The following is a 17,310-nucleotide window of genomic DNA, read 5'->3' as shown; positions in this document are numbered from 1 at the left end:
AGCAGACATTCTACTATGGACAAACAAAAATTGTAATTCCAGGGAAATATGAAAAAAGTCAAACCTATTATTCATATAAACTATAAATATATTATTATATTTTCACAGCAGTCTTATTTTTCAGCACTGTGACTCATGTCATGAACTGTCAAAATTGTGAATATTGGCCATGGAGCTCTTATGAAAATAACTTAGGTGCATTTTTCTTATGTAGCTTAAAGGACATGTTTTACAAATTTTCAAGTCTGTCTTAAAATAATAGTGATGTTCCCAAATTCACATTTAAATAGGTTTTTCTTGCAATAATCCCTACTCCTGTTCATACTGGCCATTAGAGGATCCCTTCATAACGCATTTACAATGTAAGTGCTCAACAGGGAAATACTGTCCAAGGAAACACAAAGAGGGAATTTTATGCTAAAAATACTGTAAATGTGGCAGATATTGACTTGATATGACTAACTCAGTCTGCTGAAGCCTCATATAAGCTTCAGATAAACTTTTAAATGCATTTTTTAACAAAATGACTGCATGGGCACACTGTGGATTTTGGCCCCCATCACTTACATTGAAAGCGCATTAGACAGGGATCTTTTAATGGCCAGTATGAACAGGAGGAATGATTACAGTGAGGAAAACATGTTTTTGTGCATCTGACTTGAAAAATTGTGAATTTATCCTTTAAGCCACGTAAGAAAAATGGTACATAAATTCATACAATTTTGACAGTTCATAACTAAAAAGGGCATCATAATGTTGAAAAATAAGACTGCTGTGAAAATATAATTATAAATGTATACTTTGTATGAATAATAGGTTTAATTTTTATTTGTATATTTTTATATTTCCCTGGCATTATAATTTTTGTTTGTCCATCAGAGAAAAATAAGTAAAAGTTGAGAAAAACGTTATATATATTCATATTGGTTACCATGGTGATTTAGAGGTCTTTCAGTTGCCGGTGTGTACTTGCATAAATTTAACACGCAAATGTTTGCCTTTGGCGAATGACAAGCTTAACGTTTAAATGATGTTCACTGTTGTTAAATAGTATAATAAATACTGAAGTTAATTGGCAGAGAGTAACAAAAGAGTCCTCTCGCCCCGATTTCAGACAGGCACAAAATAAACAGCTATACTGTTTTTGAGGTCCTGCGGCGCCGAGGTCAGGAGGGTGTTTTCGCGGTGTCTCCTCCATATCGTCCTACACCGGTCTCTGCCGCTTTTCCTGCTGTTTTACCTCTAGCACAAGTTGACAGCAACACCACCAACAACACTAATCCTCGGTAAGTAGTAAGCCGTGTTATTATGTAACGATAGGTTGTTAGTTTTGAATTTTGTTGGAATGTCAGCAAGCAAGATGGCTATCAAACGTCCCATTTGCTAGCTGCAAAACGCCCCCTACCACCCTCATGTGTTCAAACTCCCTCAAAATAATGTAACAGTGACTGTGTAATATTCCTTGTCGTGTCATTGGCAAAGTTCACGCCTATTTGAACATGAATTTTTAAAAAAATGACATAAATGGACAATCCTCAACTGCGTATACATTTAATTAGTAGAAAAATCTCTTCAGGTACAAAGAATTAAGTCTACAAACAGCTGCTTTGTCAAATATTTTCATACTGAACACTAATAATGGTAAAGAAAAAGACACATGAAGTTATGTTTTTCAAGGTATGCTATCACACGTTTAGCACTAAATGTCACCAAGTAATTTGCCCTGGATTGTTAAGGTTCCTGTTCCTGTTAAGCAGGCAATAGTGTCTCAATCTCAAGCTTCCGACGTCTAACCTTGACCGTGAGGAGACGTGACATCAGAAACCGAGAGTAATGGAGATCGTGTGATTGAAGTGTGCCAGTGACCCTGCATAATAACTAGTTAATGAGATAATAATTGGTGTTAATAGTTTTTTTTTTAAACATAACTCGCTCAACTGTTTCCCTTTTGTTTTTTTTACTGTTATGTCTTTATTATTGGTCCAAAAGTAGTCAAATACAAATTATTGAGTGTAACACTTGTAGAGTCTGTTTATGTCAGCCAATAGGTTTGACTTTTATTTGTCTATTTTTATTATTTCCTGGTATTATAGTTTTTGTTTGTCCATAGAAGAAAACGAAGTAAAATGCTATTTTAGTATATAGGATTTAGAGGTCTTCCAGTTGCCAGTGTATACTTGCACAGATTTAGCAAAAAAAAAAAATTGACTTTCAGAAAAAAATGTTTTTTTTTACTATATGTCTTTGATATGGATCCAAATTAATCAAGTGTAACAATTATAGAATCTCCTTATAAGATACCAGCATGTGTTTTTTTTTTTTAATATGTAGAATTTAAACTCCTCCGAGGTGGCTAAAATTCCCACATTTCCAGTAAAGATATCTAGGTCATGACTTCAGTGTCCCCAGTGGTAGCTATAGCTCTGGTTGTGAACTTTTTCTTTTGTCCTTTAAAGCCTTTGCTAGTTTACAGATGCATGTTTTTCTGATTTGTCCACACACATGTTTAGTTTCAATCAACAAGTGATTTATTTTGAAACATGCATTTTTTTTTTAATTATCACAATCTTCAACCTTTAAAGGACCAGTGTGTAAGATTTAGTGGCATCTAGTGGTGAGGTTGCGGATTGCAACCAAATGAATACTCCTGGGCTACTGTAGAAACATGGCAGGCTCCATGGAAGAGGACCTGCTCCCTATGTAGATATAAACGGCTCATTCTAAGGTAACAAAGACACAGTGATTCTTATTTTCAGGTGATTATACTCTAATTAAAACATACTTATGAGTATTATATTCCATTTCTGCCAAGTCTGTTCCACTAGATGCTACTAAATCTTACACACTGGTCCTTTAAGATATGTCTCTACGTCACCATTTACACACTCTGAATTTTTATTTCTGTTACAGGCATAATGGCAATTCCACCAACATACACAGACCTTGGAAAATCAGCAAAGGACATCTTCAATAAGGGATATGGTAACTGGAAGCAAGTTAAAAGGCAGTTTTATAAGTGTGTTTTTATTGACCCTCAGACGACAGGATGGCTGTCTCAGAAGCATTATCCAGCCCAGTGGTTAGTTCCTCACTGTCACTATCCTTGCAGGTTTTGGACTGGTTAAGCTTGATGTGAAGACAAAGTCTGCAAGTGGAGTGGTGAGTTTAGCTGTTACTGTAAATAAACAGTACAGAATGGCAGATGATATCAGCTAATTTTACGTTATCACAATATGTCAAAAATATGTTTGATAATGCATCCTTAGCAAAAATGTTTGTCCATGTCATGTGTATATGTTTAAAAACAAATATCACCTGATATATCATCAGATTTTCAAACATAAACACAAGCACAAAAGTGGATGAACGTCTTCAACCTGTTATATTGTTGTCATTTAGGAATTTAAGACATCCGGGTCATCCAACGTAGACACCAGCAAGGTCACTGGAACTCTGGAAACCAAGTACAAGTGGGCTGAGTATGGGCTGACGTTCACAGAGAAGTGGACCACAGAAAACACACTTGGGACAGAAGTTTGTGTCGAGGATCAGGTAAATTTAAAAACTCCTGTCATGCTGCTGATTACCCTGCCTATGACACAGCTCCAAATTAAGTATGCCTGATGGAACTATTTTCTTCTTTAGATCACCAAAGGGCTGAAACTTACTTTTGACACTACATTCTCTCCAAATACTGGGTATGCTGCAGAAAAAATATCACTTATCAAATCAGTACTCTAAAATGATTGATCTAAAAATACTTTCTTATTTTAATTTTCTCCTTTTTTCACAGCAAGAAGAGTGGCAAAGTCAAGACAGCTTATAAAAGGGAGTACATTAACGCTGGTGTTGATGTGGATCTAGATTTCGCTGGTCCTACCATCCACGGAGTAGCAGTGGCTGGCTATGAGGGATGGCTGGCTGGCTACCAGATGAGCTTTGACACAGCCAAATCCAAGATGACCCAGAGCAACTTTGCTGTTGGCTACAAGACTGGAGACTTCCAGCTTCACACCAATGTGTATGTTTTGACATAAATATATTTAAACCAAGCAGCATGAGTACCTTAAAGGACAAGTTCACAATGTTTCTAGTCTGTCTTAAAACAATAGTCAGGTGCCCAAATGAACATTGAAATTTATTTTTCTTGCTGTAATCATTCTTCCTGTTCATACTGGCCATTAGAAGATCACTAAATAATGTACTTACAATGTTAGTGATGGGGGAAAAAATCCACAAGCCTCCTTCTGTGCAAAAATGTATGTAATGTAAAAGTTTATCTGCAGCTAATGTGAAGCTTCAGTCGTCCGAATTAGTCAAATCAAATAGATATTTTTCAACATAACAGTCTTTTTAGTGCCAAAGTCCCTCTTTTTGTTACTATACTTCCACTGTAGCTCAACAGGGAAACACTGTCTGAGGAAACACAAAGAGGGAATTTTATGCTAAAAAGACTGTAAATGTGGCAGATATCCACTTGATATGACTAACACCGACTGCTGAAGGGGGTTTTGGCCCCCATCACTTGAAAGCGCATTTGATGGTGATCTTTTAATAGCCAGTATGAACAGGAGGAATGATTACAGCGAGGAACACGTCTTTAAGTGTTTATCCCTATCCTTTAACTGTAGAATAAAACAAATACTGTGAATCTGAAGAAAATGATCTATTTCTCCTGTGGTATTTTTTCTCAGGTGTTACAAGAAAACTGACATGAAGTTGTTGTTGCACCTGTTTTCTTTTTTCCAGAAACGATGGTTCAGAGTTTGGTGGATCCATTTACCAGAAGGTAAACGACAAACTGGAGACTGCTGTGAATCTTGCCTGGACAGCAGGCAGCAACGGCACTCGCTTTGGAATTGGTGCTAAATACCAGTTAGACTCCAGTGCCTCCATATCGGTAAGTGCCTTTTTACTTATGCTAAGAAGGTTATGTTGTCAGAGGGATAGCTCAAAAAGATATTAACAGTTCAGTCAAATTTTGTGGAGAGTCGGCCTTTGAGCCATCTTTAATAACTTGACCATTAACTTTAATGCAGATTTGGATCTAGATGCAGATTAAATATTTCTTTTTGATCCATTTCTATCATTAAAACAACACATTTGGAGGTGTTTGTCCAGCCTTGGATGAGGTATGCTTTCTGTGAGTGCTTTCAAGTCAAATTATTCAATGCGTTTTCTTCAGGCTAAGGTGAATAACTCCAGCTTGGTAGGAATTGGATACACCCAGACTCTGCGGCCTGGTAAGAACCATCTCTTCTTAATGATACAACTCAACAAAATTCCAAACATCATGGACTTTATTTCCAGTAACTTTTAAAAAATGTATTCAATTTTTGGTTCCAGGTATGAAACTAGTCCTGTCGGCACTTGTGGATGGAAAGAATATCAACGCTGGTGGTCACAAACTTGGTCTGGGGCTGGAGTTGGAGGCATGAGGATCTGTTCCACCATTTCACAAGAAGAGGAATATCAGCTGAATCTAGCATTGATCCTTCCTGTCTGGTCAGCAACAGATGTTGTAAAGAAATGAAGCCAAAACAATAAAAACCCAGTTCTCGAGCACTACTAGGATGGAAACCTTTCCTCCACCAGCCTCCTTTCGTTGTAGCTACAATAACTAGTCAAGTTTCAGTCAAATGTATTAATAAATCATTTACTCCTTTTGCCTATTTGTCCTGCATAGGGAAAACCATGTTGAATGTTGGCTTCTACAGTTTGACAATCCAGGAATGGTTCCAAAAACACAAAACCTTGTTATCTTGCTAAAGTGTGATGATGTAGAATGTAAATCTGAGCTGTTATTTTGCACAGTAGAATATATCTTTATTTTAATCTCTTCCTTTGTTTTAATTGCACATTTTAATTTATATTTTGGAAGTGATGTTCTGCCTGTTGGGAGGATTTACTCCAACTCTCTTGGCTCGTCTTCACTTATCTTTGTGGAAAGGCTTAACTATGCTGTGTGGTGAGTTTCAGACTCCTACCTTAAATACCTGCTTTTAGGTTACGAGACTGCTAGATGGATTTTAATTTTCCCTCAGTGTGACTTGAGTGAAAGAATATTTGAATCATCCACCTCTCTTCCTGTTTGAGGACTGTAAACACTAATCAGGAACCTGTTTGGCGTGTGTCTACCTTTGCAATAAAGTCTTCAAGTCAACCTTTATTCTGGCCTGGAATTTGAGTATTAAATGTAATTCGACATCATGGAGAAAGGAGTAAAAATTGTTTGGTTTAAATAATGATGAAATACAAAAAACAAATGGGTTTAGTTTTATTTTAATAGTTTTTAGTTTTTTTAATCAAGTTTTATTCAAATGTTGCAATTAGTCTTGTTACAGGGAATGAACTACCATTATAGAAATGACATAAAAATAAGGTGTTCCATAATTCCCACATTAACCTTCAGTGATATGAGCCTAGAACCTAATACATATGCTTAAGCTACCATCACATCCTCCACATTATAATTAACCTTAAGGTAACAGTGTCCCAGTATTGCCACCACCCTCTTAAGCACCATAAATCATTGCACTCATTAGACACCTTTTCTATAGTTTGATAGCCAGTGTCAACCCATCTCCAACAGTTAGCATGCTCAGGCTGATCCGAATGTCTCTGTGCAACTTCTTGTTCAGCTTGTCAATGGCCACAGTGTCTGCGTCGTCTGGGGAAGGATTCACCACCTTACCACCCCACAGCACCTGCAGGACCGCAAACAAGGATTAAAGAGAATTATCTGCTTGAAGTGATGACTGCAATTGCAAGAACTTGAAATGAAAAATGTGTCTAGGGTGTAGCTCTTACATTGTCAATAGCAATAATGCCTCCTTTCCTTAACAGCTGCAGAGACTTTTCAAAGTAGTTGTCGTAGTTGACTTTGTCTGCATCGATGAAGGCAAAGTCAAATGTTCCAGCTTCGCCAGCAGCCAGGAGATCATCTGAAAGCAATGAGAGGAAACAAAAGTAAACTACACTTCAGGTTATATACAACATCACCAACACAGTGTACTGTAACTGTCACCCCACGTCTCCAGCTGGTCAACAAAACTACTGCTGGATAAACTCATCTGCCCGCAGAGTTTTTAAATAGCTAATTATACTTAACTAAGTACGTATGATCACTTTAAAATGGTCCATAAATTTTAGCCATGTACCAAATAAAATATAAAAGATATCTCACTTGTTTTATAGCTGCTGCTGCTATTCCCAAAAACAGTTGGACAAATGTGTCCTGGTTTGGTGATTACACACACTTACAAAAGAATTAGCGATGATACTCTGATGATAATTGTCTTTTTGAAAACATATTATTTCATCATTCAAAAATCAACAAGCAGTTCCCATTTTAGACTAGTACAGTGTATGAATCCTTAAACTTTCTGACATTAAAGTTATTTAAATATCTTCTTTGGTGATAACATCATGATTTTTTTATGTACTTTACTATATTTTTTTGATACATGGGTAGATGTTCCACTAACTCTGTATACTGGTCAATAAGGTAAAGAAAAAAAAGAAAAAAGGTAAATAAATATATTTAAGGTAAATAAAGGCCACCTGATCTTGATGACTGCGTAACGATTTGTGCACGTGACATCAACGTCGCTACGTTTACGCTCACGTTAGCTTTTGCGGGGGAAATTTGATTCAAGTGTGAAAAACTCAAAAACGAGGTTTTAAATGCTAAAAAAAAACCAAACTATTGTGTATTCAGCAAATTCAGAGATAATTAACACTGAATTTCTACCAATGTCGGAGGACAAAGAGAAGACGAACAAGTGGATGTGTTTGGTGGGCCACCTGAAATCCATTATCCAGGTACCAAAACGTTTAACAGGAGTTGACGTTATAACGTTAGTTGCCATTTTGTATATCGGGTAGTTTAGTATCTTAAGTCTTTAAGGTATAACGTTAATACCTTAGTTGCCATTTTGTATATCAGGTGACGTTATCTTAAGTTTTTGAGGTAAAACAAATCGTGCGGCTGTGTCACTTTGCATCTGTGCTCATTAGCTTAGCTGAATGCTAAGTTAACCGGAACCTGTTGGGGTTTTAAACAGCTGCATGCTAAGCTGGACGATGGACAAAATCAAATATCACTATTTTTGACGTAATACCTCGATATCGATATTGCAACAATATTGTAGGGATGACTATTAGTGCTTGACTAAGTGGGTAAAGGCAAATAACATAACAGCTAGCTATATCAGTCCGGTGGGTTCAGAAAATTGGATCACTTTACTGTAATGCAGCCTTTAAAACCAGGAAAAGCCAACACTCATGACATATTACGATATTCAAAATCTAAGACGATATCTAGTCTCATATCACCATATTGATATAATATCAATATATTGCCCAGCCCTAGTTTCAGCTTTCGGATTTCTGATTTTCCGGTTCAGCCGACCATTTTATCATTTAGAAATAACACTGATACAATATATAGCATATTTTACAAGTTATAGTCTAGATGCACTTTTGTTTATCACTATCAGCCTGCTCTTTTATGTTTTAATACTATTGTACATCATATCATCGGATATTTTGCCCCTCCAAGAATAACCTCTAACCACTAAATCTTTTAAATATAATCTTAAAAAAATATAATAATTAATTAATAATAATAATAATAATAATTAATAATTATATTACATTTATGGTTATATTTTCTGTGACTTTCACCCAGGTGAGGGAAAAAATCCCATGTCTCACCTACGTTACTGACAGATATGTCAGTCTGCACGTCCTCCTTGCAGGGACAACTTGCGCTGGTACATTAGTTAATGGCATTCAGTTTTATCATATAATCAGTAATCCTCTTTCTGGCATCAAAAATGAATTGAGGCAGGTGAAATGCCTCTTGAAATGTAATTACAAAATGATAATAGTTTGACACATAGTGTTGTCTTCATGAGATCATTTAACTTTAGTTTAATGATCTGAGCTTTAGAGATATGCCTTTATACTGAACTCTATGGCCTTTAACCTCAGTTAAACCTTGTATGCAGCAGGTTTATCCTAAACTTGAGATACAGTGACCACAGTTGGTATTCAGCTGATTTTTATAGGACACAGAAACTGGTTTTAGACTACATAAACCACAGCTACAGTAAACTGCAGCTTCTGAGGACAAACAAAACATAATGTTCTGGACAATGCAGGTTAATACCCATATTAAACCTGAAATGTCAGCTGTGGTAATGGCAGAGTGACAGCCCCAGTGAAATCATACATCTCCTGTCAAATTTTGTAGAACATTAAATCATGAAAACAGATGCATTACTGTACCCAGAGTTTTCAATGCTGGCTGTATGCGTAGATCAATTTTTTTCTCAACTCCAGCCTGTAAACAAAGAGAAACAGGATGAGAAATATACATACATATACAGTGGGGGAAATAAGTATTGAACATGTGAACATTTTTCTTCATTAAACATATTTCCAGTGCAGCTATTCCTATGAAATTAAGACCAGACATTGGTATTAACTCAATAAGGCAACACGGCTAAAGAAATAATAATATTCCAATAAATAAAAATAGTTATGTGCATTAAATTGGAGTGACACAGAAAAAAAAGCAACAAACATGCAGTAAGAAAAAGCACTGAACCAGGTGATTCCACTAATTAGTCCTCTTACCTGTGCTAATTAGAATCAGCTGGATTAGTGCATGTGGCTATTTGTACCATCTGTGAATGCAATCATTTGTTACCAAGCTGTCACACAAGAACCATCTCATGAGGGGTAGAGGCAAAGAGCTCTTCCAAGACCTTTGCAACAAGATTGTTGAGCAACATAGGAATGGCTCAGGTTACCGACTGATTTCTCAACTCCTAAATGTTCCCATAAGCACCACTCGGGCCATTAATTGTAAGTGGAAGAAGCATCACTCCACCATCAACGAGCCACGCACAGGAGCTCCTCGCAAGATTTCTGACCGGGCAGTAAGAAAATTAGTCAGAAGAGTAACTCAACATCCAAGGACCACTTTGAAAAGAGCTTGAGAAAGACCTGTAAAGAAGCAGGTGCACAGTCACAGAGAAAACAATAGACAATACACTCCACCACCACATGTTGAAGCTCATTTGAAGTTTTTTCGTTGATTTGAATTTCTTCCTAGTTTTCCTCAATGACATTTTTTCACTGACAAAAATGAGACAATAACTAAATAGAAAAGTAATTTATGAAGCCAAAACTATGACAAAATCTACTGACACGTTCGTCAACAAATAAAAATGAGACGAAAAATCTTGGGGAGAGACGAGTTGGGAAGAGGTCAGACATGGGTAAATACCCCCCCCCCCCCACCCTCCATTATTCGACCTCACAGGTACAGAAGACTTCCGATGACAGTGATGAGCCACTGAGTGCAAATAAAGCTAATGCATCCCAGCAGAATATTTCAACAGCTCTTCTAAGTGCTTCTAAGTACAAAAGTGACTCTAGAGACCAACATACCGAGGAGGAGGGCATAGATAATGGATTGAGCGCACAGGACTACTGGTCACAACGACTGAAGATGAGGAGTTTGTTCTAATGATGGAAACAGTATAATTATTCAGGGAGAGTAGGCCTTATTCTCATTGGTGTTATTTTGTTATTGTCTGAGATGGTCTTTCGCGAAAAAGCAAGGCCATATTCTTATTTCCTTTGTATGAGACTGGGTTTTATTTGTATTGGATTTTAAGATAAATAAAGACATGTTTGATATCACAACAGTTAAAACTGTCTGAATTGCATGTTCAAACCTCAATACCATTCCATAATAAGAGATGGATGTTTCCTCCAGGAATCTATAGAGTTTGTAGATCAATCTGTGTATATACAGACAATTATTTGGAAATTCTGGAGAAATGTTTAAATAACACATTACACTTTAACTAAACCTGTTTAGTTGACTAAATATAAGATTTTAGTCGACTAAATCTATAGTATGTCCTAAATCCTATGATATTTAGTCAACTAAAACTAGACTAAAACAATTCAGATGACTAAAACTAAATGGCATTTTAGTCAAAAGACTGACTAAAAAAAATCAAAATTTGCTGTCAAAATTATTTGGAGAAGCCTGTAGATTACTGGAAGAATGTGGTGTAGTCAGATGAGACAAAAATTTAAATTTTTGGCACTAACACTGTGTGCCATGTTTGGAGGAGAAGTGGCTCTGCATATGACCCTTAAAATACCATACCTACAGTGAAGTTTGGAGATTGAAGCATTATGATATGGGGCTGTTTCTCTTCTCATGGTATCCAAATTGTTGAAGGGAAGATGAATGGAGGCATGTATCGGGATACTCTTGAGAAGAATCTTTTGCAATCCACCAAGGCAATGAGGATGAGAGGCAGGTTGACCTTCCTACAGGACAATGATCCAAAACATACTGCAAAGGAGACTCTCAACTGGTCCCAGAGAAAGAAGATAAAGGTGTAGGATTGGCCCAGTCAATTACCCAACTTGAACCCAATCTGTGGAAGGAACTGAAGATAAAGATTCACCAGCAGGCCTCCTGAAATCAACATTTGAAGACTGTCTGCTTAGAAGAACGGGCCAAAATCCCCTCTGGACACTGTGAGAGATGAGTTTCTTTGTACAGGAAGCGTCTTGAAGCTGTCATTGCAAACAAAGGCTTCTCCTCCAAGTATTAAATACATTTCATTAGTGTGTTCAATACTTTTTTCCTGTGTCATTTAATGCACATAACTTTTCTTATTGGTTGTAATGTTATGATTTCTTTAGCTGTGTTGCATTATTGATTTAATACCAATGTCTGGTCTTAATTGCATGTGAATAGCTGCACTAGAAATATGTATACTGAGAAAAAATGATCACGTTGAATACTTATTTCCCCCACTGGAGATGTTTTGCAGTACAACACCATTTCTTTAGTGAGTGTATTTGCATGCATGATAATTTATTTATTCTGTTTTTGAGTCAGTTATGCAAACATGATGTTTAAATTAACCCAGTTTTGCTCTTTTCTGGATTATGATGGATCAAAATAAGATTTAGTAGGTTGTATTAGCCTTGATACAGCTAACTGTAGGTTAACAGTTACAGTAAATAGATTTACCCTCAAATAAAACAACATTAAGAACATTGCAAACATTAAGAAGAGGCGGAAGGCTGCATTTATGGACTGTGAATAATAAGTCATGAATCAACTTTTTTAGGCAGTGTGGATGCAAATTATTTGAAATTTTAAAAAATGGTGGTTCACTTTTTTTTATAGTGGTAATATATCATCAAACTTCCATAGGGCTGCAACAAATGGGTATATTTATTTTATATTCATAATTTTTTTGATTAATCATTTAGTCTGGGTCAAAAAATGGTAAAAAGCCAGTAACAATTTCTGAAAAAATTTCATCAAAATTGCTTGTTTTTTCCGGCCAACAATTAAAACCCAAAGATGGTCAATAAACAAAAAATATAAAGCAGAAAACACAGCAAACAGCAAATTCCACCCATCTGAGAAACTGGAACCAGCAGATGTTTGCTTGATAATTACTCAAAGGATTCACTGATTGTCAATTTTTTTTAATTTTCTGTAAATCAGTCAATATTTTAATCAACTAATCTGTTATCACACAAAAGACTAATAGACACTAAAGTATGCTCCACATGCAGATGTACAGACTTGCGCCAAACAGAACCACAGTACGTTTATTACCTGTGATGCATGAAAATCCTCTGCAATGATCAGCACTTTGCAGTATGGGAATAATACAGGAATATTACACATCATATACTGAACCCCAAGATAAAACATATAGTGAGTTGACTGATAGTAAAACACAGATGTAAACTGTACCTCTTTCCAGAAGGGTTTGCCGATGTTGGGGTAGTCCTCTCTGATATCACATGCCACCACGACACCATCATCAGGCAGAGCCAGTGCAATGCTCAGAGTGTTGTAACCTGTGTAGACGCCTGAAAATGCAATGATAAGGCACTAAGATCCACATGAAAGATGACACCAGAAAGAGCAAAATGGTCTCTTTTAATTAGACTTTAAATAACATTCTGTTTTTGCACACTGTGTTTTATATGTAGTCAAGTAATTGGGTTGCTGTCAGCTTTCTGCAGTGATTAGATTTCTTAAACTTCATGTGTATAAGAAACCTGGTTTCTATGATCGGGGTAGGAGATTAGAGACACCTGATTTCCTTGGATAGATTCCTCCTGGAGAGAGATTTCTTGGCCACATACTGCATACGTGTACCTGGGTATCTAATCATCTTTTCACATGTCTGCAGGTGCATGACAATTAATCTGCTGATTAGTTTTTTAATTAATAGGTTAATCACTTGGTCTATAAAATATAAGAAAATTGTGAAAAATGTCCATCGCAGTTTTCCAGTATCCAAGGTGATGTCTTTAAATTGCTTGCTTTGTTTGATTGAAAGTCCAAATATTCAGTTTACTATGTTATAAAAGAGGAAAGGACAGAGGAAAGCAGAAAAATTTCAGATTGTCGAAGCTGAAATCAGACAATTTTTGGCTGAAAAACAATTAGTTTTAGTCAACAAATAGGTGACTTGATTTGATTTGAGCTGATTCACTTTGATCGACTAACCAATTAAGCTGTGACTGAAACTGACAACATGCAGTAAGGCAGTTTCCACCACTGAACGGTTGACCAACTTATTCGTAAAATTTACATTCATTCACACTGTAATAAAAAACTGCAGTCTCACTACAGAGCCTGTTACCTCGCTGTCAGTCCAAATGCTCTGCCAAAAAAAAAAGAAGACTTTTTTTTCTGATAGACTTAAAAGGTGCCATGGTTCCAAAATTTCAGGGTTTGGAGAGGAGTCTGATTACCGACCTGCCACATGTTAAAGCAGATCTTAGAGTGACCAGGTTACTAGAATGCATGTGGATGCAATTTTTGCACAACCTGGTTTCTCCTAGTAACCTGGTCTCTCATGTGCATATAAAGGTCTGAACAGGTAAAGGACTGTGGAGTCTCAACTGTGAAAAACTTGCACGCTTCAGAGACTGAATGTGATGTTAAAATCTGACATTACCGATCTCTAATGCCTTCTTGGCTCCTATTAGTTTTGCCATATTGGCCATGAACTGCGACTGCTCACAGGCGACCATCATGATGTTCCAGGAGTGTTCCATTGTCCTCTGAAAGCAATGAGCGGAAACCAGTTGCTTAAGTTGCACAAATTACATCATGAGACACGATTACATCCTATGACATAAAGTGCTTTATTGTGCCAGAGCAAGGCAATATTTCAGACACCAAGACACACTTACCAGTCTGAGTTCTTTCAGGGCCGGATGCTCCCTCATGGAATGATTGAGGACATACTGCAACAGTGGGTTATCTTTTCCCTCACAGTGACTTTTGGAGATGCTCATTCTGGAAGATTTCTTTTTCCCTGAGGGCAAACACGAACAATGAAACAATTATAAGGACCTTAAGAGCATGATGACATCATGGGACCTATAGAACCATCCAGCTGATACATCTTTCAGGAAACTGTCTAGTTAATGTAATTTATTTTTTGAGATAGATTTGATAAAACTGTAATGATTTTTTGCAGGAAATTTAATAACACAGACCATAGACTCATGTGACATCAGTATAGTGTGTTTCTGGCCAGCATGTGCACCATGTATTTTCTAATGTTTACCAAGTAGTTGCACTGGTGCAAATGAGAAACTTGATTTTTTTTTTTATACATGTCATTTCATGGACTGTTTGTACATCACTTGATATTAATGTGTATTTCGAAGGCTTTGCGGTTTTGCCATTATGCGTAAAGTAGCTGAATCCCTCCCTGGACTCGTTGAGGTACTAGAGGGGACTGAATGGGTATAAGAGGACTTTGTACTGGGCGGTCTCCAAATTTTAATCTGTGCAACTCCGTAAACATGAGGCAGTTTGTCTGGAGAATACATTGTATCACACTGTTTGAGGTATAAAAATAACACTGACATGATCATGCATACTGTTTTAGTTTAACTGTTAAGTTTTCCTAGTCTACTGGGTCACTGATCGGCACTGTAACCATGTAATTCCCTGATAATACTCAGGACTGAGCTGCTTGACCTGCTGTATGATGTAACTGCAGCTGAAAAAAGGTCCTTTGAGGCAACAAAGTGTACTTGAACTTAAATCTGTCCGTGTAGCATTCACTTGTCCACATAAACCCCCAGTCTCTGATATTCACTCAAACCACTAACCCAAAACTGAAAAATTAACAGATTGCAGATTTGTTTAAAAAAAAAAAAAAAAAAAAGCATTTTAATTTTTTCCCCTCTGTCCAGAACACATAAATCTGAGTCTACGATGAAAATTGTTGTACCTTTGTAAGTCGAACCTGGGACTGATCTCCATATAAAACTTAAAGGCAGATTTGAGATTTTTAAACATGAATGAAATGGACAGTATTTAGACTTAACAAACATGAGTCCACAGTCTTCGTCACACTGCCCTCTGTGTTTCCCTGCAGCTTTAAATTCGTATAGACTTGAACACCTGCGCTCTTACCAAAGAAATAACCAGCGACAAAAATGAATCCCAGTGTGATGGATCCAGCCAGGGCCTCTTTAGAAATATTTCGAAAAGTCATATCTAGAAAGCACAATTAGAGTACCACTTAAGCGAAAAACACGCATTACAGTGACCCCACCGTGAGCGTTTCCGCGTCGGCCGAGCGTGCTACCGTAATACTACGAAGAGAGGCGAAGCTCCGCTGTGAATGAGGCGTTACGGCCAGCGAGCAAGACCTCTGCTGCACATCAGTAGACTATAAGTTTAAGAAAACGGCTGCAACTATCATGTGACTGTCACTGTGTTTAGCAGCGATGCTACGAGGAAGACGTTGAACACAACAATGTAACGACTCCCAACAAGACAATCAAATGGAAAAATAGGTTTTTGCTAAAAGTATTATATGCACTTCGTTACCCAAATGATGCAGAAATATTACCCCGAACGAAAAAATGTGTTATATTGCTAAGACTTGAGCCGCGTACTTAAACCCACGAAGCAATAAAGCGTTGCATTATTAAAACAGCTCACCGCTTAGTTGGGTCTCCTGGCGGTTGGTCTGTTGGGTCTGGGAGGGCGATTGAAAGAATTCCTGCTCAAACGAAGCTTAAAATTTCGTTCAGTCATGTAAAGATAATGCCTGTCATATGACCCACTGCAGCTCTTATGATAGGACTGTACAACAAACGCCCACTGGTGCTGGTGCTGCGTACAAGCTCGTGCCTCTTTTTTTGGGGGAAGATGGCAGGAGATGTAACAAAAAAAATTATGCCAAAGTTCAACTGAACAATAGTGAAAGAAGTATTCAAAACTTTTTCAGTACAATACCAAAACTTAATCTTTCACTGGTAAAAGTCCTGAATTTAAATTTTATTCTTGAAGTATTATGAGCAAATGTACCTTAAGTATCAAAAGTAAAATTACTGTATTATGCAGAATTGCTTCCATTCAGAGTTTTATATTTTATATATCACATTATTGGATTATTATTACAAATGCATCACAAGCAGCATTCTACTTTGTATTTCATTGAGGTGAAACTACTTCATATAGTGTTGGGCAGTTTAGTCCATAACTAATCATCATATGTTAGAGGCTGATAATGTTTTTATATATAAAGTCTGCAAAGTAACTACTAACTACAGCTGTCATATAAATGTAGTGGAGTAAGCAAGTGCAATATTTTCCCTTTGTGGCGTGTGATGAAGTGTAACTTTGCATAAAATGGAAATTTTCATATTACATTTACCCTCAAAATTGTAAAGGGTCTGTACTAAAGTATTATATTTTATTAGACAAATCATCTAATAAACTTATTGATAATAAATATGGTGAAGATAACACGAGACTCTTCCTTCTTGGATGATTAAGAACAAATAAAAATTGCTAAGGTGACTGAAGACATGTAATACAATTGTTCATACAGAGAGGGGCAGTGTTGTCATGGTAATGAAGCTTAGAAAAACATTCTTTATAGTACAAAATTCCAGCTTTATGTTATTATCCCTCCTGCTCTGCACTGAAGAGGGAATTTCCTACTAAGAAGACTTATACTACAAGAAGATACTCACTTGTTTTGGCTGACTGCTTAAGCTTTAGATTAATTTTGGGATATATTTTTGTATAGAACAAGGATTGTGGATTTTGTCCCTCATCACTTAGATACATGTGAAGTTCATTAGAAAGGGATTTCTTGAATTATAAACTGGAGGGATGATTACAGCGACCAAACAGTTTCAGTCTAGATATTGACTATTGTTTTAAGTTCTTTAAGCATCCTCAAAAATACA

The 17,310-nt window shown here is 36.7% G+C and overlaps 2 protein-coding genes and 1 long non-coding RNA gene across 5 annotated transcripts in view; 2 read left to right on the top strand and 1 right to left on the bottom strand.

Moving 5' to 3' along the window:
* Positions 1–1,141: 1,141 nt before the first annotated feature.
* LOC121886480 (voltage-dependent anion-selective channel protein 2-like) lies at positions 1,142–6,169 on the top strand. Its single transcript, XM_042396480.1, has 9 exons — positions 1,142–1,286; positions 2,911–2,982; positions 3,110–3,159; positions 3,400–3,552; positions 3,646–3,698; positions 3,794–4,021; positions 4,750–4,900; positions 5,186–5,243; positions 5,347–6,169. The coding sequence occupies exons 2-9, from the start codon at positions 2,916–2,918 to the stop codon at positions 5,436–5,438; spliced, it is 852 nt and encodes a 283-aa protein (XP_042252414.1). The 5' UTR covers positions 1,142–1,286; positions 2,911–2,915; the 3' UTR covers positions 5,439–6,169.
* A 97-nt stretch (positions 6,170–6,266) lies between these two features.
* Positions 6,267–16,237, bottom strand: LOC121886481 (catechol O-methyltransferase domain-containing protein 1-like). Of its 2 annotated transcripts, none has more exons than XM_042396483.1 (7): positions 16,052–16,237; positions 14,278–14,402; positions 14,040–14,145; positions 12,821–12,939; positions 9,295–9,349; positions 6,811–6,944; positions 6,267–6,707 (listed from the first exon to the last, which is right to left on the bottom strand). In XM_042396483.1, exons 2-7 carry the CDS (start codon positions 14,380–14,382, stop codon positions 6,555–6,557), a joined length of 672 nt encoding a protein of 223 aa, XP_042252417.1. In that variant the 5' UTR covers positions 14,383–14,402; positions 16,052–16,237; the 3' UTR covers positions 6,267–6,554. The 2 variants fall into 2 exon arrangements, with proteins under 2 accessions (XP_042252417.1, XP_042252416.1); XM_042396482.1 differs by lacking the exon at positions 16,052–16,237 and adding an exon at positions 15,518–15,702.
* LOC121886482 overlaps positions 6,966–17,310 on the top strand; it is a 154,585-nt gene continuing 144,240 nt past the window's right edge. For both annotated transcript variants that reach the window (XR_006092749.1, XR_006092748.1), the window contains exon 1: positions 6,966–7,824. This is a non-coding gene — a long non-coding RNA (uncharacterized LOC121886482). The remainder of the gene's footprint in view (positions 7,825–17,310) is intronic.

This window comes from Thunnus maccoyii, chromosome 20, assembly GCF_910596095.1.
Source record: "Thunnus maccoyii chromosome 20, fThuMac1.1, whole genome shotgun sequence".
In the NCBI taxonomy this organism is placed as follows: Eukaryota; Metazoa; Chordata; class Actinopteri; order Scombriformes; family Scombridae; genus Thunnus; species Thunnus maccoyii.
Note: the sequence above shows the minus strand (reverse complement) of the source record. Positions and strands in the feature narration are given on the sequence as shown.